Below are 21,046 nucleotides of genomic sequence, written 5' to 3' on the forward strand. Positions count from 1 at the left end.
TAAATCAAAGATAGAATATTTAAAATTAAAAAATTTGGATTTTTAGTCATTGTATATTTATTTTTCTACCTCTCACGTAATTTCCACTGTCAACAATTGAGCACAAAATTTTACTAGATAAGTTCCATTTCCATATGCACCTCCAGTGATCGGTAAAAACATCAACAATTTCCAGGTCATTTTATCTGACTAAAAACATAACAGTAAATACATAGAAAAGGAATCATAATGCTCCAGATTTAATTTCTCCAAATTAGCAGAGCGATTTTTGGACTGATTGTCGAATTTCGTCTCTGTTTACCATGCTAATTGATTAAAAGTCAACTGACAAGTAGGAACAACAATCAGAGTGTGGTGTCCTGAACAAAGATTACGTAACAATATGACCGCTCTCTTAGTTAGGGATGATTGCTTTAGACTTTTAGCAACAGGGTTTTTGGGATGTATTAAAAAATAATACTAGATTTTTTTTATTAGCGTGCAACTGAAATGTTCGGCGTCGAAACAGCCGAAAAAGGAGGCGTAACCGAGGGAATACAATATGGCGACGTGGACCAGGCAGGCAAGAGTGCACTGCTCGCCGCTCACAGAGAGGGCGTGGTTCTCGCCACATATTGCATTCCCTTTTGTTAGTCTCAGTTTCGAAAATTCTAGAACTTGGTAATAAGAAATCATCCCTATTGTCCTATGCTTGACAACTATACACGGCGGACTAAATATTCGAGAATTTCTGGCTGAAAATTTGAAATCTACGAAAATCCTTTAAGAAACTTTCCCGCCAAAATTAATTTCAATAACTGGCTTACTTCCATACACAGTTTAAGTGATAGTAAAAATTTTAATATTAAGGAAAAAGAAAACAGTGGAAAAGGCGGGAAAATTTAAATAACATGTTGCAGGTAAAACCGAAGCTAGTCGAGTGAATGGTGTCTTTATTTATATGTTCAACTAAAACAGGACTGTGCCGTAATTAACGTCTTACTATAAGCTAAACAATCATTGACCTTAAATTCCTAAAAAATCAAAGAAAAAATAACAACACGGTGAATGCGGACATTTTCAATTTTTTGTACCCTTTTAGAAATTAACCAAATTAACAAATAATTTTGAGATTCCATCAGGTATCCGGATTTTCTCTAGTTATTTGGTGTCGCTGGAGACGCTGCCACGGGAGGTGGCCAGCGGCGAAGTAGGCCTGGCGAGCGGGGACAATGGCTTTGAACTGCCGTTGGACGCGGTCGAGTGCGTGCGGCGCCGCTGCATCAGCGGCGTCGACTGCGCCGAGTCGGTCGGCGACGGCGTCTTTCGGGCGTTCTGCGGCGTCAGGAAGCTGCCCTTCCAAGGCCTGGCCGGCGACGACGGCGTGCTCTCGCCTGTGCGCACCAACGCCTGCCGCAAGAGGCTGCGGCTGCCGCGTTCTTCACTCGTGTTCAAATCCGTCAGCGAGCCGCGAGGGTTGATGCCGATCATCAGGCTCAGCCGCTCAGGCGTTCGAGGTGTCCTCGGAGTCGAAACTGCGGACGCTGGACGCTCTACTTCGTCTCCTAACCCTTCTGAAAATATTAAAATAAATAAAAATGGTCAAAATTCAAGTCTATTTCGTTAATAAAAGCATTTTTTCTCTCATAAATATTATAAAAATGGAAATTATGTATTTAAAAAACAAAAAATGTTATTTTTGACACAATAATTCCACCAATAGAGAAAATTCTTTGTGTTCGAGCCACTAAAAGATGGTGCCAACCGTATATCAACAATTTTTGAATATTCGCGGGCATTTTTAATGGCGAATTTTCATATAAAATCGTCCTGTTGTTCAAACTTGGCGGATTAAAAATTAATTTGACAGTTTAAAGGCCAAATACGGTTGCACCAACCGCATTAAATAATTTTTCTTAACGGCTTTCGTGATTGGCTGAACCAATTTTTCTCGTCAAATGAAATCTTAAATGCCAAGAATGTTCAAAATCACGATTTTACCTAAAAATCGCAGTGAAAACAGCCCTTAACTTGATAATCAATGGTGGCGCCATCTATTAGGAGCTCTTAAACTATTTATATACCTGGCTGCTCCTCGTCCAGGGGTGCGTCAACCTGATTGGGGTCCTTCAGTTCGAGGTGTCTGAGCCAAAAGGCGTGGAGAATTCCGTAAGCGCACCCTCCTGCAGCCGCCATGTACCCCATCGCCTGGAAAGCCTCCCTGGCGCCGACCTCAGAAATTAAAAAGCCGCCCACGAAGCTCCCGAAGCCACGACCTGAAATTTTAATTGAAAAAATGGCTGGTTAATGATATCTATGTATTAAATTTTTGGGGTGGGAGAAATTGGGATAGGAAATCTTACTGGAGAGCGACAGCGGGCCTAATTCCTAATTCGCGTTTGCAGGCACTCAAGTTTTGAAGGTTTTTAAAAATTAGGGTAAACAAAAAATCACGATAATTTTCGTGTCAGACGATCGCCATATTTATTTATTAATTTTTTACTGTTTTACGTACGCCCACCACATGTGCCAACGTGATAACAAATTTAATTTACTGTTCTTGAGAGAAAAAGCACCAACACATCTATTATTCGATTTAATATTAATAAAATCTTATCTTTAAGTATAAATAAAAATTCTTAAAAACTTTTTAAAGACATGAATGAGATTAATCAATTTTGATAAGAATATCATGCTGTTGGTAGCACTGTTTGAAAGCTCTTCTCTCCGCCGGCTTCTCCACCTGACAAGCCGGAAGTCGCTCCCAGTCACAATTTTTTCATTTTCCTGGCTGCCTTTAGTGCAAAATTGTTTATTATAGTAACATAAATCAAAGGAAACTTAAAATAATATATTTTGTCTTTTAAAACTGCAGAATTTGTTTATTTTTTGCTTTTAAATCATCTCGTTACTCGGCGAATACACGCGGGAATTAACGAGCCGGCACGAACTTTCTCGAAAGTCTCCCTCTTCGTGGCGCGTTGACCAATAGGAACCGATGTTCTTGATGAAGTGGCGAAGTGGCTCAGCCTGTCTTCCGGTTTCGAATTAGTAAAAGAGCGTTCTTTTTCCTAAATACCTTCCATCTTGGGATACGTTACTTCGGATTTCGTCTTAATTTTGTGTTTTTGTGCTAGTGCGACCGTTATTCCGGATTCCGGCTCTTAAAGTTGGACTGCTTGGACAAGTGCTTGTTGTCTACCTTTTTAGCCATTTATAGTTTTTATTGCCGATGATTTTGGGCTTGTTTTGAGCCCATCCTTTTAATCTTGAAGCGGATCGCTGACTGTCTCCCACTGAAATGGCTGAAAACAAGCCGAAGTCGTCCAACCGCAGGTTCGTAATTTTATTTTAGCAAAATTCGATTTATAATTTATTGATATTCAGGGATGTACCTGAGAAGCGGTTCAGGGTTTACATCAACAGGGTCCCTGCGAATATGACTGAGGTGTGTTTAAATCCTTAACTTTGTAAGGTTTATTTTCAATTAATTTGTGTTTAGGCTAAGATGAAGGAGATTATCTCTAGCATTACGCCCGTGAAGCCAAATTATTGCAGATTATGTCTGTGCCGCGACAAATTGACGGGCGACTCTAGAGGGGAAAAGTACCTGCTCCTCGAGTTCGAACGCAGAGAGTAAGACCGCAATATTTAACACTTGGAAAATTTCTAAGTGGATTTTCCAGGCCGGCGGACGCAATTCACCAGAAGCTTCACGGCAAAGAGCCAAACAATTTTCTAGTGAGAGTGCAGAAGAGGGAGTTTTTCCCATTTGCCAGTGCCAAAACCTGGGGCCAGCCGCCGAAGAATTCGTACGAACGGAATGACCTAGGCAAGGACCAGAATGGTGCCAGCAGGTTCGACCCTTCTAACCGTCTTAATAATTCTTGAGGCGAATTTTGAATTATGTCCAGGATGCTTGCTAGCTCTTCAAACGAGATCAGGGGCTTCCAGGGCTCATTCGGCAGCCCTCCCGCGCAGTCGAGCCCGATGATGGGCGTGCCGACCCTGCGGCGAATGACCGAGGGTGGCCAAGTTTGCATCGGCTGCGGCTGCGTGACCCAGCTCAACTGCTCCACGTGCTTCACGCCCTTCTGCAGCAGTTTCTGCATGGGCAAATTCTGCCAGCCCAGTCACCCTTATGAGTGCCGCTGCCTCCTTGTTGACCCCAGGTGCACAATATAAGTACCTCGTCGACTAATTTTTACTTCTATCCGAAAATTATCTGGTTATGCTGGATTTTTTCTTTGGCTGGAATATTTTATGATAGAATTGTTACTGATGGTATGTAGAAAATGGAGTGAAATCCTCTCGGGAAGTCTTATTAAGGGTCGGAGGTCATTTAAGAGCAATTTTCTAAATATTTTTTGGTTTATGAAGGCTTTTAAATCAACTTACGGGTTTCCAAGTACTTTTTAAACGTTAAAAGCTACAAATTATCCTATTTTCAGGCGATTATTACTATTATAAATGAAAATTCAATGAAATGTTTTAAGTTTAGAGATTTAATCTGCTCGAGGTTAAAAATGAATCCATAAATTGATGCTTATGTCCACCACTTGATCACTATTCTGATTTTCTTTATTTGTTGCCAGTTCACCGATGGAGATGCAAGTTCCTAGCTTCAATTCCTGGTTCAAGAATTGGCACAGAACGAACAATGCCAAGCCAAAGGTACTTATTTCACTACACAATTTTTACTTGTCACTTTTTATTTAATTCTGAGGGCTTGCCTCTTGCTAGTCTTTTAATGTTAAATTCTGAATAATCTTAACAATGAGGATGGCCAGAACAGTAAACAAAAATGCAAAATTGTTGCCAAAAATGTACAATTGGGATAAAATTATGTTTAAAACCAGTCCTTAACTGTTTAAAACAGTTGACAAGTTCCGGAAAAAAATCTTCCTATTTTCAATAACCAACGCAACTTTCTAATTGGAATTTTAAGCAGTATAAAAAAGTGAAGGGAGCCTTAGAAGAGAAATTTATAAAGGGAAAGACTCGTCAGTTGAAGCTGCCACCATTGAAGCATTATAAATTATTTTCTATGTCCAGTTTGGTGAGTGTTCAAAGACCATCAACAACAACAACAGCATTGTCGCCCGTGGTGGCGGCTTGAGGCCAAAGCCATCGTCGTTGGACTCGTCTGACACGGCTTCTGGTGGCAGCACCGGCAGCATCAACAACTCCCTAGAGGAATCTGTGCAGAACCTGAGCCTGCAGGACTCTGAGAGCGAGTCCAACTCCAAGAAGAGCGAGCAGTACGAGGAGAAAAAGCAGTATCAGCAGGTGCCGTTGAAGAACTGGAAGCCCAACTGCGCCTCCACCCCGTTCTTTCCGTCCTTCGCTGCCCCCTCCACCGCTGGAGAGCCTCAGCAGTTCGTGCGACACACTGCTCCGCCGGTGAAAATTAATTTTCATTTCTAGGCGCATTAGTTTTGGATTTTAAAAAGATTTATATTAAATTTGTATAAATACAATCGTTTGTGCCGCGGAAATATGGCCTGTCGGTTGCCCGCCCACCACAAGTCAAGCTGACCGGAGTTTTAAGTAGCTCATGGAGAGGTCTACCACATGGAGCTAAATTCACTCCAAATGTGGGCGATGCAGTCGATGCAGCGGGGTATTAAAGTGGGCGGGGCGAACGATCGGCCAAATTTCCGCGGCACGAACAAGAGTTAGCTGATCGAAGTGAAGTTATAGCTCTAGGCGATAGTACTTGGAGAGGTTTACATGCCGCGGCAATTTGGCCCACCGCCTTATCTCCGCATCGCCCTCTTAAATCAGCTGATCGTAGGGAAGTTAGCGTCCACGTGGTAGACCTTTCCCAGCTAACACCACTCCTATGAGTTAACTCGTTTGGGCGATGCTGAGGGATTTGAAAGTGGGCGGGGGGAACGATCGGACCAATTTCCGCGACCTAAGCTTATATATTATTGATTGCAGGTGTTCATGAGCGCCATGCCATTCGCTGCTCAGTGCCAGATGATGGGCCCCGTGATGCCAGGGTCGGCCATGATGCAGCCTTGCTACGTGCTGCTGCCGCCGAACCAGCAGCTGATGATGCTGCCCTTCGACCAGCAACAGCAGCAGTGGGTTGATGGCCAGCAAGTGGACTACCCATACCCATACCCAGGCGCCGGATGCTGCATGCTCCCTTACCCGGCCTTTAATTAGTTTTCGTGTCTTAAAAATTTCTCTTTCTATTCTCACTTCGTGCTCGGCATTCCTCTTCGGTTTTAAATAAAAAGTCTGCCGTTTAAATTAAATTACTGTGGCTGATTTTCTTCCTGGCTTTGCATTTTCACACCTCATGTATTGCAAGTTTATGTGGTTGGCTATATTTTTATAATTATTTAAAATGATGTAATGATTATGTAGAGAGCTAAAACAATGCATGAATAAACTAAAACGGGCATTCCACTGCATTTTGGCGAGGTTTTACTGGTGCTTCTTGAAAAACACGGATGTTGGAGTAGCAATTTTAGTTTGCATGGCATCTTGCCATTGAACAGAACTGTCTTGTGAAAAATTTCAAAGGGTGATTTTATCAAGAAAGCCTAATTTTTCCACACCCGAAGACATTGCACCTATATGATTCCACCCAGAAACTGATGTTTCAACGACGACGGCCTCTGATCACAACCAATTCGGCTTTGAATAGAAAATTCTTTGGATTATTAAAAGAACAGGAATTTTTGACGGAGCTTACAGGATGAAACGGATTGCGGAATAGTGAAAACTCTGGTTAGCGATGTGTGAAGGTGTAAAAGCACGGAGGCTATGTTGCCAAGTCGCTTTCCTCCTAGCTGGCCAAGAATTTCCGGATCGAATTCGGAATCTCCTGGTTTTCGTTGATTTTTGGTTTTATTCACATTCGAAATGGAAAATAGGCGTGGAACGCCACCTTTCACGCCCAATTTCCGCGAATTTATCGCTGCTCTTACGCGATCTATTTTCGCTCGGCGGAGAACTGCCGACGTTGCTATTCAATGCACCTCTGTAATTATGTGTTGACGGCTTCTGATTGGCTACCGAACTTTTGGCTTGTTGGCGGCTACTCAAAAGCATAATAATTATGTATTTCAGAATTTGAGTATGTATAGAACTTGGTTCTAATTAGCTAACAAGATAACTAGTACAAGTAAGCAAAAATTAAGCCGCCGCCAACTGTTCTAAAGAAGCATCCATTTCCATTCCGCAGTCTTCATGTACAGTATTATGTAATTTGAAATTCTTTGCGCGGTTGTTTAGAATTCTTGCGGTATTCTTCCGCGTTAAATTGAATTTCTTGCACGTTAAAATGGTTAAAACGAACTTATTGCGCCCCAGTCTGGTTTTGAGAAGGAATTTTGATTTGGAAAGGCAGAATTCTGTAATTTTGGCCAGTATAATGAGGTGCCCCATTCATATTTTTTATGGCGGGAAAATATGTTCCCTCTTATTAATGATATTAACCCAAGAATTTGACAGAACAACTCTCGAGAATTTCAATTTTAAGTCAAAAAAACAATGAACTTGACTGAGAAAATTGCAATAGATTATTCAGTTTCCTTTCAGAAATTAATTATGGTTTAATGAGAAAAAAAATATTTGAATTGAAATTGAAAAGATGAATGGAGCAAAGCGCGGCGGAGTGCAGCAGATGAGAGCGCGCGATAATGTATTGCACGGCAGACTTGCTTGACGAGCGAGCGCTTAATAAAGTCGTGCACATTAGTTGCGATATCAAAGCCCGGCGCCGGCGTTGCCGCCGTGTCGGAAATGAAGCGGCGCGCAGTGAGCCGCGAGATGAAAGTCTGCTAGCTCTCGAGAGCGGCTAATTATCGCGCGCGTTGTCGTTGGGCGCCGCGGGATGCTTTTGCTTTGCATCGCTCCCTGCCTGCGCCGCCGACGGACAGACAAAACAGAGCTGCTCATTTTTCCACGCCCTTCATTTCTTGTCAAAATAGCGCTGCAAGCGGCAAAAAGACTCGAAACTTTGCGAGAATATTTTGGTGTGAATTCCTCTTTATTATTTCTGTCGGTTTTCTTTTCTGGAAAAAAATAATATTTTGCTTCTGGTCCGAGAACGTTATATTTTTAAGGTTTTTAAGAGGATTTTTTCCAGCGTGGGCCAGATGTGCGATAAAATTGGTTTGGGCTGCGCAGATCCAAGATGGCGTCTGAATGTGGGAAACCAAAAGCTCTCTTTGGATTGCCGTATGAGTGTCAATAAGAGTTTGACACAAATTACAAGCTATGCAAATTATGTCACAAGATTGACGAAAACATTATTCTTTTCGCGCATTTTCACGTGACCGTTTTTTTCACGCCATACTTTTTTTAAAGACCGTCTTTGCTGAAGTTTCTGAGCACACCAATCGATTCCTGAGGGTCCAATTAGGTTAAATGGATTTTTCCGATCAAAAAGTGCAGCGCGACGCGCGAATTTTTCCCGCCAAAACAATATGAACGTTTATGCGAGAACTGCGCACGCGTCAGAGCTGGTTTGAGCACTTGCAGAGAGACCGCAGCTGTACGAATGAATTCTTTGTCAGATCCAGCCAGCTCTGACGCATGCGCAGTCCTCGCTTATTCGTTCATATTGTTTTGGCGGGAAAACAGTTCAGACGTCGCGCTGCACTTTTTTGAGGCTATTTGGTCAACAATGCGAAATGTTCTTAACTGTCGGCCTGCTGTAGGGAGATTTAAAAAAAATGAGACAATATTCGAAAGTGGCTGTGATTTTTGAGCAGAGAGTGCTGTCAAGACGAAATTAAGTGGCATTAGGTGCTGAGCTGACAATGCACGCGGTGGCGGCGGCGGCAGCGGGGGCGGATATGTGTGCCGAGGCGATAAACTCGTGGCCCATTGTTTGGCTGCTGCAAAATACACGCGGCGGCTTTCTCGGGGAGCACGGGCTGCGCATCATCAAAAAGCAATTTCACTGCTCTCTCTCTCTCGTCGTGCTTAATGCTCTCCTTATACACGCTTGCATGCGTCGCTGTATTAATATACGCGCACGCCGGCCTGGCAGACAAACTGCAAACTCCGTCGATCAAGAGCCTGTTTAAATTTGGCTACTTAGACGCACGCCGAGTTCCGCTCTCGGCGTCATCGTCTTCGCAAATAATCTCAATCAGCAAAAAGCAGGCACTAATTGATTTCCAATTTTCGTGATTTTCAGTTTTCTACCTCGGGAAATTATTGATAACAATTATTTTGAACAATCATTACTAGAATCCTCCTGAAACTGAAAGATTTAGAGAGAAAATTAAGTGGATTGTGAATTTCCCCGCCCAAAAAGTTTAACATACATGGAGATTTAGGTCCTAAGGATTATGAAAAATTAAAAAAATCAATAGGCAGCGGTGTAAATTTTGGAGAAAATCTGCCTCAAAGTTAGCATTGTTTTAAACGGAGAATTCTTAAAGGAATTTTGCAATCGCGATTTTTACTGAATTTCCACATTTCCCCAAAGAAAGACTCGCACTGTCAGATAGATCTCGATCAGAGGATTCCAAATCATGGGAGAAAACATGGTAAGCGCTGGAAATTTCGGAGAAAACTGGCAAAAACCATCTGATTGGGCAAAAAAAGGGCGTGGCTCTCGCTTCTTAATTACGATTTCACAGTCGGAAAGAGTTGAAAAGCAATGAATCTGCCACTGTAAATCAATAAAAAAATTATTTTTGATTTGCGGAGTCTCTGCGATAGCCCCATAATAAGGGCCCGATTTTAGCTCTGAAAATTATTAAAATAAAATAACAAAATTTTCTGAGATGATTGTCGAATAAATTAACTTAACTTTGGGTCTGTTGACTTTTCCCAAACGGCCAGTTGAAATTTTCAGACGAATTTGGTGCGAAAATAAATTTGAGACAAATTTTGAGCAATATCTGAAACATTTTTTTCTGAGATGAATGTGTGGATAACTTACTTCAAACGATTTCATCGGAAACGCCAGCCGGAGGGGGAAGAGGGCTTTGTTTATTTTAATGATGTGCGGAGGGCAGAGTTGAGTCCTTCCACCAACAGTCAAAGAAATTTAAACACTGTGGTCGGCTAGCGGAAATGTAAATTATATAGGAAAATAAGTTAAATTTATTCTCCGGAAAATATGACTCGTATATTTACCGAAAAATTGAAATGGCCAAAATTAAGAATGATTTTATGGAACAAAAATTACTTCCGGTGATACCGACACATTCAAATTGAAATTTTAAAAATGTATCATGTCTGAAAATTGGTTTCGTTTCGTCAACTTGTTTTTTTTACAAAATAATTTTTAAATTAAAAAAAAAAATTGCGTTTCTGCCTTTTGATGAAAGTTGGAACGTTTCAAATATCAAAACCCTTCTTTTTGCTCGGTTTTGTTCACGTAAATATTCATCAAATTCAAACCAGTTTCAAATATCTTTTTATTCGTGTTGAAGCAGCTTTTATCAACCAATAAATACTATTTTACTGCGAGGAAATACGCAAGAGATCTTAGGGGGAAGGGAAGAGGGCTATGTTTGTATTAGAGATGTGTGGGGGGCAGAGTTCGGTTTTCACCATCACTCGCCCCCCTGCTCCAAAAATTACCAAGAGTTTTATTCTGGAATCTTCATTCTTCAAACAATTTAATGCGCAACAACAGACCCAACGAAAAGAGCTTGCAGCGATGTGTGTCTCAGATGTTGACCCAAAAGTCCGGCTTTTAAATTTAGTTTCCCTCCATTATTTCAAAACTCACCAGATTGAACAGTTAAAATATTGGATTTGAAATTTACAAACCGAATTTCAGCTTAAACTGTCCTCTTTCCATTAATTTCGTTTAGTTTGTAGCTTTAGCGAGTCAAAAATAAGCAGTGACATCTATTATCTATTTGTGAGCGAAAGAATTCTATGAGGAAGATTGGCACCGTGTATTCCCTCCCCTTTTCAATTTCCTATATAGAAAGCCTGTTTGCTTTTGTCCAATGCAAATCCTCAATTATTTTTCTTTTATCTTCTCACATTTAAATTTTCATAATTTTTCTCATCCTGGAAGCAGTTAATTAATTTCTTTTGCTCACTAAAGGGGGTGTAGCCCCGGTAAAATTCAATAAATTGGATTTTGGGGCAATTTTGGTAAAATATTTTAATTTATAATATAATATATTTAAATGACAAATCACGATCATTCCACTTTAAATTATTATGGCGATTTAATAATCAGTTCTGGGAAATTGTTCTGTTGTTGACGGACACAAATTATGAAATTGTACATATTATTTTGTTGCAGTTCTCGTGACTAATTAATTTAAATTTGCATGCAGACCGTGCAAACAGCAGATGAGCAATTTAATTAATTAGGCGGGCGGCTTAATTGGGGCGCTGTTGAATAATTAATCGGGCGACGCCGTTTGACTGTGTGCGAATGCGAATAAACAAGTTAAAAGCAGGCTGAATGCTTATGATCGATTCACATTTAGCGGTCGTCAATTATTTGACGAGAACCAATAAAACCACTCGCGCCTCACTTATTCCCTCTGCTAACTGTGTGTTTGTGTTTATTTATATTTCATTTTGCTGCCGCGTTGCGGTTTATTTAATTAGCGGAATTTTAAAGTATGCAACGAGCTTCACAATTCGAATTCGCAGGTTGCATACTTTTTAAATTTGCAGGTGGTTCTTCATTTATATTGAAAAGAAGTACAGATTGCACAAAATTTATTTATTAAAATTACAGGGCGCAGATTATGGCGTCTGGTAGAGTACGGCGGGAAAGGTGCGATCAATGAATTACGCCGGTAATTGGCGAATCGACCGTTAGATGGCACATCAGGCTAATGGAAATATAACAAAACACGCGGGAATAAAATTATTAGGGCGGCACGCCTCATTTTTGACGCTTCTGATTACCTGCTGGACTTTCTCCTGATTGGCATCCATTATTTTGACGCCATATTTAATTCTGACCGGCAAAGAACCAAACACAGATCGCAACCCGGCCCCCGGTGGGAATTGCGCCTGCGCAGAAGGTTTTAAATTGGGTCACGCATGCGCAGGGATGAGTTTCAGCCTCCCTGTGAGATGAAAAAGCGATCTGATTATTCTGCGCATGCTTCAGATGCCCACAAGTTTACTGCGCAGCTTCAAAATGGGCGAACCTTTCAAGCTGACTGACAATTTTGTTGTTATATCTTTTCTAACACCTGATTATCCCTGTAATTGGCGAATCGACCGTTAGATGGCACATCAGGCGATTGGAAATGTAACGAAATATGCGGGAATTAAATTGTTAGGTCCGGCACGCCTCTTTTTCGACGCTTTTGATTGGCCGCTGGACTCTTTCCTGATTGGCCTCCATTAATTCAACGCCATATTGACTTCTAACCGGCAAGAACCAACACAGATCGCGACCAGGCACTGGCCGGTGTTTAAATTGAAATAACATAGAAACTCGGAAAACCATCTTTAAGGCAAGGAAATATATTTGAGCTTTTCGGAGATCTAAAATTGCTGCACAATGTTAGGAAAGGCAAAAGAAAGTCAGTTAAGTGACTCAAAATGCTTAAATAGCTCAACAGGCTGGTTTTTGCACATTTCCAGCAGCTCCTATTTATTTAATGTATAATTTGTTCGAAAGCTCAGTTGAAAAAATCTGAACTTCTAGGATTCATTGGTATTTAATTAAAAGTTTGAAAGGTAATCCTTAAAAAATGGAAAACTCCTTTTTCTGAAATTAAATTAACAATGAAAATAATATATAGCACGCAATTTTAAGAGAGAGAGAGAGAGAAAATGTTCAACGGTGCTCTCCAATCAATTAAGAGCAATTAAATGTTTGAAAATTAAGAATTTGTTATTCTATTAGGAACTAGTAAATTATTAAAGAACTTACTTCCAGATAAAATGCAAACTGAAGGCGAAATTTTTTCAAATGCCCAAAAATAACTTGGCTGAATAATTTACTCTTTAAAATTTTAAAAAAGTTGTTGGTCGAATCGAACACTGAGCGTGATTGATTCGCCCCTGGTGCGCTAGAGGTTTTTGTCACGCCAGAAATTCCAGACCAAGCAACATATTGTTCTCTTTGTTCATACATGAAATTTTTTAGCCGTACAGTATGTAATCTCTTTAGGTGGTCGCGCGAGCCACATTTGAAGCAAAATCGCTTCAACAAATGTTTATTTCCCAGCAGTAAAATTAATTAAAAAATAACCTTTTTCTGGATCTGCTTAATTTTCCCCCAAAAATAAAATGAAAATCTTGGAAAAATTATAAAAATAGAATTTAATACGGACAGGGACATCCGGCTCAGAGGAACAACCTTAACGCAAAAAGTACAAAAAAATCTGAATTAATTATAAAGCAATATAATCGGAAAAATTAATGGATGTGTCTGTTTCATGAGACACGCCATCCATCATTGACTGATTGTGAGGAGAGAATATTATTTCAAGTCTTTGAATACGTCTCTCTCGCTCTGTGCATTTGAATTAAGTGCGCGCGAGCGTCCTTTGAAGAGCCACCGCGGCTCAATTACGCAAAAGGTGTGCGGCAGAGCAGCGGCGACGGCGAGGCAGGGCAGGGCAGGGCTCGGGGATTAATTGATTAAATCACGCTGCGAGAGCACTCACCGAGACTGAAGTGGGCCATGCCGAGGATGCCGATGATGGAGGCGAGCAGGTTGTGCGGCGCCAGCAGCGTGCAATACGTCGCCGCCGCCACCCACATCAGGTGCACGGCCGACGCCTCCATCGCCTCGAATGGGAAACTCCACCACGGATCGCTGGAAATTCAATTCAAAATTGACATAAAATTTAACAAATTTTAAAGAGCGTATTTGACGAAGTTTCTGAGCACACCAATCGATTCCTAAGGGTCGAATTAGGTTAAATGGATTTTTTTCCGATCAAAAAGTGCAGCGCGACGTGCGAACTTTTTTCCCGCCAAAACAATATGAATGCGAGAACTGCGCATGCGTCAGAGCTGGCTCTTTAACAAAGAAGTCATTCGCACAGGCGGAATCTCTGCAAGTGCTCAAACCAGCTCTGACGCATGCGCAGTTCTCCCATATACGTTCATATTGTTTTAGCGGGAAAAAAGTTCGCTCGTCGCGCTGCACTATTTGATCAGAAAAAAATCCATTTAACCTAATTCGACCCTCAGGAATCGATTGGTGTGCTCAGAAACTACGTAAAATTCAGTCTTGATGAAAAATAGACAAAAAGCTAAACAATTTCCAAGGTTGCCGTTTTAATTTTGGAAAAAATCCGTTTAAAAATTGTCTCTTTATTGAAAAACCACAGTTAAGGGAGTTTCTCCTCAAAATTAACATCCCTTGTCAAAAACCTGACGATATCTTTTAATTTTTCGAGAAATTTGGGAAAATCTGAAATTTAACTGTTCCTGATTTATTGAAATAAATTGTTGCACAACTTCACGAACAAAAATCATTTAAAAAAATGCTACAGTCGACCAAATAATAAAGGTGTCATAGACCAAATCATTTAGTAATTATCTATGCGATAGTTATAAATAATTTACGGAAAATTTAATTTTAAGTTTTTAAAATTAAAATTTAATTAGCAAATGAAATAACTTTTAGAACATTAATAATTATTAAAATTAAATGAAATAAAAATAGCCTCAACGTTCTAAATGTTCTGATGAAAGGAAACAGGAAAAGGACACCAAGAAATATTAAAGTTTACTAAAGGCCAAAAAACCACTAGCAGAGACACGCCAGTGAGGGGTGGAAAATCAATTCCAACCCCCAAAATAGTCAATCATAATTATTTACAATTGGTAAATGTTCAAAAAGTATCACCAAAAAGTTCGTTTAAACATATTTTTTTAAATTTGCCAGTTTATTTCCTCTTTAATGGCGCTGAGTTTTTTTTTTGCACTTCCTTTGATTCCTCAAAAACCAGAAACTTAAAGCCCCTGTTAGTTTTTTTTTATTTCATTTTTAAACTTTAAATTTTTGGTTGAAACGATTGACAGCGAGTGTTTTTATTTATTTATCGTGTTGGGGGTTAAACAAACTCACTCGATCAGGGAGTAGCCGATGAGTCTGAGGGAGTGCGAGAAGAAGGCGATCACGATGATGTTGACGTGGCCCACCTTCTTCGTGATCCGCTCGGCGCCGAACAGGAACGGCATGCTGCTCAAGGTGCCCACCGTCAACGTCAGACCTGATGAGGAAAATATAAATTCAATTTTTAGCATTTTTTTTCAAGATTTTCATTTTTTTTTTTTTTTTTTGACAAAATTAAGCAGAGCCAGGAAAATGTTATTTTTTAATTAATTTTGCTGCTGGGAAATAAACATTTGTTGAGGCGATTTTGCTTTAAATGTGGATCACGCGACCGGCTAAAGAGAATACACGGCTAAAATATTTTTTGCATATGCGCAAAATCTGCTGTTGCTTGGTCTGGAATTTCTGGCGTGTCAAAAACCTCTGGCGCACAAGGGGCGAATCAATCACGCTCAGTGTTCGATTAGACCAACAACTTTTTAATATTTTAAATTTTGAAGTCATTTTTGGCCATGTTTTTGAAAATATTTTGCCTTCCGGATTGTATTTAATCCAGCAAGTTCTTGAGGGACTATTTTGTGAATATTATTTCATGCATTCTTGAAAAAATTGACCATTCTCTTGAATTAAATTTTTAATAATTTTACTACCCTTAATCTCGATCGGCTTTAAAAACTTTCAGTATTGCAAAAAGTGCACTTCGTTTGACCCGCTTAGACGACGAATAATAAAGAAAAACTCGCGCCTCTTCTGTAGTTTGATATTTTTTAAATAACTGAATATTGTTCAAATCTATATAAAGATTTAAAATTAATTTAGAACATTTAAAGATTAATTTTTTCGGATTTTTAAAAGCGCACTCTAAAAAATGAGTTTTTTTTAATTTCTTCCCGTTTTTTGTGGGTAAGGTTTGCAACTCAGGTTTCAATTAATTTTCTGATTATTATTGCTCTTGAACTCGAAGTGAAAACTGTCCGAGAGAAATTGAATCAGGCTTCCCCTAACGAACTGGAAGGTGGGAGAGGCGGTAACCCCCACCCAAAGTACCACACGATTCCTTTTTTAAAAAGGCGCTGGTGAAAATCATGCGTAAAAATTACAATTTTTTATTTTATTTCCTAAATTTTAATTTTGTTTTTTGACAAAAATTATAGCAAACCCAAAAATAGCTAGTTTTAAAATAATTTTCTTGCTGTGGAATAAACATTTTACGAGAAGCGATTTTACTTCACATGAGGCCGGTTCACGAACGGCCAAAGAGAGTAAAATGTTTAATATTATTCCTTCACAGCTAAGAGGCATCTCAGAGTTGTTGGTCTGGAATTTCTAACGTGACAAAATAAGTAGTCCTTGCACATACCAACAGCAAAAGGACTCTTTAGCTCACGTATTAGAGTTCACAATGTACTAACAACTTTTTTACTTCTTTAAAAGACCGTGTTTTTAGCACACCAATCAATTATTTAGGGTCAAATTAGGTTAAATGGATTTTTTCCGATCAAAAAGTGCAGCGCGACTTGCGAACTTTTTTTTCCCGCCAAAACAATATGAACGTTTATGTGAGAACTGCGCATGCGTTAGAGCTGGTTTGAGCACTTATAGAGACACCGCCTGTACGTATGACTTCTTTGGCAGTTCCAGCCAGCTCTCATGCATGCACATGCGCACACTTCTCGCAAATACTTTTATATTGTTTTGGCGAAAAAAAAATCCGCACTTCGCGCTGGACTTTTTAGTTGGAAAAACATCCACTTTAACTAATTCGACCCTCAGGAATCGATTGGTGTGCTCAGAAACTTCGTTAAAGTCGGTCTTTAAAAACGACACCGAAAATTTCGGTTTCCTAGGACCGAATTTTTCTGACTGGTGGTGAATTGTAAGCCAACGCAAGCCTTAGGTGTGAATAATTCATAAATTTGGCGGTTGTGTCGTGTCCACGGTTGTAATAATTACAAGTGCTGGCTCGAGGGCGGAAAAGGGTTGATGCGTGTTCGCACGACAATAAAATGTGCTGCAAATTAGGCCAATTTGTCACATTTCCGCGAGTCAAACGGCGCGAGGGGGTGGATGGGGGAGGGAGAGAAATTCGAGCCGCCGCCGGCGGCGGCGGCGACGGCGGAACACAACGCGTAATTCGCGTGTATTGTGCGCGAGTGTAATTACGAAACACATTGCCGGCCGTAAATTGCAGCTGCTGCAGCGCTGGCTGGCTGGCTGCTGGCTCCTCCGGCCGCCCCCGCTTTATTTATCATCCGTCCCGCGCGCTACATAATTATTATTGCTTCTCGTTCTCGGCGCCCGCCGCCGCCGCGACACTCCACTCGCTCTCGCATTTAATTAAACATTCTGTCGAGACCATAATTCGCGGCTTTAGTCTTTAGTGATGCTCTAAGTGGTTTTTAATCTTATAAGAATTAATTTGTTTTTAAATTTAGAGCTGAAATACGTGAATTTTGTTATAATTTTAATTATTTTAATGGACAATTGGTTTCCCTAATTAAAAAATGTAATTTTCTTTAATTAAAATACAAATTCTCCTCTTTGGTTTGATTGCAGCAGGTATGTATAGTCACAATTAACATCGTTAGGTCGTTGAAAAAATTTGGGAATTTTTTAAATTATATTTAAACTCATTTTAACAAACGGAAAAACACGTCTACGCTGGATTCCCTCTTAAATGTGATCTTTAGAGGGGCGTAACTCGCCCTTATTCCAAAAGGAGCGGGCTTGTTAATGGGAAATTATCTCTAAAAGATTGAAAAAGGGGCGTGGCAGGTGCCAAAATCCGCGGGAAATGGGAAAACCAATCCTCTTTACTTAGATTTTCCCTAAATTTCGGAACTATCGGAACAAAAAAATGCTTAAAATAATAAAAAATCACCGGGAGCCGGATTCACGCGACGCGTCTGGTAGAGTACGGCGGGAGATTTGAATGTTTTTGTTGTTATTCCTTTACGAACAGCTGATTATCCCGGTAATTGGCGAATCGACCGTTAGATGGCACATCTCAGGCCCATGGAAATGTAACAATATTCGCGGGAATGAAATTATTTGCTCAGCACGCCTCTTTTTTAACGATCCTGATTGGCCGATGGATTGACCTCCATATTATTTCGACGCCATTTTGACTTCTGACCGGCTAAGAACCAACAAAAGATCGACACCCGGAACCTGGTGGCCGTTTAAATTAGAAATTCTTCATAATGACTTGAAAAAGGGGCGTGGCAAGAGCCAAAATCCGAGATTTCCCCTGAAAATCAAAACAGAAAAAGCTTAAAATTATTGATTTTTTTAATAAGTTCCTGAGTTAAAGGTTTTGAAATGTAACCTTTTTTTTGGTTAATTCTTACACTCAAATGTACGTTCAAAGTTCGAAAAAATTAAATTCAAAATAGAAGAGGCACTTGATTTGTTCTTGAGAAAATTCAGAAAGTAAAGTGCAAAGTGTGAACATTTATTTAAATAACAGGGGTTGTAAAATTGAATACCTTCGTTAGTGTTTTTCTTTATTTTCTTTGAATAAACTGAGCATAATTTTATCTGGAGTTTAAAAATAAAATAAAAAATTCAGAATTTCTACAAAAATTCAACTCACAATTCCACAAAAAATATATTCATCGTCTTTTAACAAAAATTTAAATATATTTTATATTTCCCATTCAGTTATTACATCTCTATTCTTCCCATCCTGTATATTTCACCTTCCTTCATGAGAAATTCAGAAGCCCAAGTAGTGCAAATGGAGCGAAAATCGAGTTTTAAACGCAGTAGTTTGAGAGGGTGTCGGCCGGTCGGCCGGCACGGACGCAAAGTTTGGCCTTTAATATATATACGAAAGCGAGTCAATTGCCTGCTGGCCTCGGTCCTCTCGCTCGCTCTCTCTCTCTCCGCCCGGCTCTTTGGTCTTGCGTTCGGCACTACTTGTCGGCCGCGCGAATTTACATGTACATTTGCAATGCGGCCGAGTCGCGCACACACACGTGCATACATTTGGCCCCGATTAATTCTCTTTGAAGCTCGCAAGCTTGAGGCACCTGCGCCAGAATATTTAATCCGTGTTTGGTTCGGAGGAATTAATACGAAAATCGTGTTTAAAAACTATGAATTAATTAAATATGGCATTTTAAGACTGATACAGGTTTTAAAAATGTATCTATTTAAAATATTTAAACATAATCAAGAGGCTTGCGCCCCTTGGGCCCATCGGTAAATTGTCCGTCGAGGCCGAAATTGACCAAAAAATATGTGTAAAACCACAAAGAACGATCTCAGGTTGCACGACCTGAGGAAGGTTGGTGATAGGCCAGGATAAAAAAATCGTTGCCGAGTGTTGTAATGTGCTCGAAATTACTGAAAAAGCATTAAAAACTGACATCGGGGCGGATCTCAGGTCGAGGTACCCTGAAATAGGTTGTTTGAGCACCGCACGTCAAAGCCTTTCCTGAGACCTGTCTATTGAGGCATTGAGGGGTCGTGGTCTTCGATCGGACGAGCGGTCGAATTTAAATAAAAATATAACCATTTTCGCATTTTCACCTTACTCGTTGGGCGAAGAGAAAAAAATCGAAATAAATTCATTTTAATTTTTCTATGGGCGCAAAAAATCTGAAAATCGGTTTCCAGACCGGCATTTAGCCTGCGCATGCGATAAAGTCGTATAAAATCCATTATATGGGCCCCGTTCGGAAAAAAATCAATTTTCTATGTTGTCCTTATGGAGAATGTGCAAAATTCACGTTTTTCTAACTTAAAAATCTATCTAGTCCTAGGATTTTGATCGGATCGGCTCGTATTTGGTCTCAAAATGATCCCAGATAGATTTTGCGTCCATTTACCGTGGGATTTGTCGAAATATTTTCCCAATCGCTGTAAATTAAGACGGACACACATCTACAGGTTTTAACGAATGACCAAAATCAATCGATTCTCATTGCCAGCGGAATTATTTAAAAAAATGTTCAGATTTTTTTAAATATTAAATTTTTTAATATTTATTTACCATTCGTTTTGACTTGTTAGATGAAAAAAACATTATTTCTAAATTAAAAAATGTACTATCCTTTTTTTAAATAAGAATAGAAAACCCATCCAAATAAATATAGGTTAAAAGTTCAGAGCTGCTGTGACATGAAAATCCGACGAAATTTGCAAGTTTCCGGTGTTGAATACACGTTCTGTTGCGACGTTTTACAAATAATTAACATGATGGTCAGCAGCTAATCCTCAGCGCTCGTTAATTATTCGCCGCCGCCACCGCCGCGCTGCAACCCGGGAAATCGCGTGCCATTTAGCATTAGCATTTCACCGGCCGCCACCGAAACAAACGTATTCTCTTCCGCCGGATCAACTGACGCTCATCTGCCGCGTCCGCCATGCAGCGAAAATAACAAAACGGGTGTCACGAACGCGGCCATCTTAAACTACACGGGCCGGAACCAATTTTTTTATTTAAAGACCGTGTTTTACGAAGTTTTTGAGCCCACCAATCGATTCCTGAGGGTCGAATTAGGTAAAATTGATATTTTTTCCTACCAAAAAGTGCAGCGCGACTTGCGAACTTTTTTCCCGCCAAAACAATATGAACGTTTATGTGAGAACTGCGCATGCGTCAGAGCTGGTTTGAGCACTTGCAGAGATTCCGCGTGTACGAATGACTTCTTTGTCAGATTCAGCCAGCTCTCACGCATTCGCAGCTCTTGCATAAACGTTCATACTGTTTTGGCGGGAAAAAAGTTCGCACGTAACGCTGCACTTTTTGGCCGGGAAAAACATCCATATTACCTAATTCGACCCTCAGGAATCGATTGATGTGCTCAGAATCTTCACCAAAGACGTCTTTAAGGGCATTCAGACCATTTGGAGAGGTTAAGACGAGTATAAAATAAAGGCCTGCAATTTTTGTAATTCTGATGCTTCAAAGTCCAAATTTGCAGAGAAAAATTGTTAAATTCATTTTCTTTAAATTTTTTAGCGTAATTTGTTAAAAACAACAGCGATCATTGTTTTAAAATTAAAAAAATAATGAACACTTCATTTTTTAATTTTTGAAACATTCTTACTATTTTTAAAAAT

The 21,046-nt window shown here is 39.9% G+C and overlaps 2 protein-coding genes across 3 annotated transcripts in view; one reads left to right on the forward strand and one right to left on the reverse strand.

Annotated features, from left to right (window-relative positions):
* Positions 1–893: 893 nt before the first annotated feature.
* The window catches only part of LOC135936617 (major facilitator superfamily domain-containing protein 6-A-like), a 52,806-nt gene continuing 32,653 nt past the window's right edge, over positions 894–21,046 (reverse strand). Inside the window, exons 8-11 of one of the 2 annotated variants that reach the window (XM_065479497.1) lie at positions 14,987–15,131; positions 13,572–13,723; positions 2,064–2,255; positions 894–1,550 (exon numbers count right to left, since the gene is read on the reverse strand). In XM_065479497.1, the coding sequence (XP_065335569.1) occupies positions 1,141–1,550; positions 2,064–2,255; positions 13,572–13,723; positions 14,987–15,131 (899 nt within the window). In that variant the 3' untranslated portion in view covers positions 894–1,140. Of the gene's footprint in view, positions 1,554–2,063; positions 2,256–13,571; positions 13,724–14,986; positions 15,132–21,046 lie in introns of both variants that reach the window. The other variant, XM_065479495.1, reaches the window with a different exon arrangement.
* On the forward strand, positions 3,059–6,407 carry LOC135937206 (uncharacterized). Its single transcript, XM_065480304.1, has 8 exons — positions 3,059–3,315; positions 3,367–3,427; positions 3,482–3,615; positions 3,666–3,836; positions 3,894–4,151; positions 4,575–4,653; positions 5,035–5,382; positions 5,926–6,407. The coding sequence occupies exons 1-8, from the start codon at positions 3,281–3,283 to the stop codon at positions 6,154–6,156; spliced, it is 1,317 nt and encodes a 438-aa protein (XP_065336376.1). The 5' UTR covers positions 3,059–3,280; the 3' UTR covers positions 6,157–6,407.

Source organism: Cloeon dipterum, chromosome 2 (genome assembly GCF_949628265.1).
Source record: "Cloeon dipterum chromosome 2, ieCloDipt1.1, whole genome shotgun sequence".
Classification (NCBI taxonomy): domain Eukaryota; kingdom Metazoa; phylum Arthropoda; class Insecta; order Ephemeroptera; family Baetidae; genus Cloeon; species Cloeon dipterum.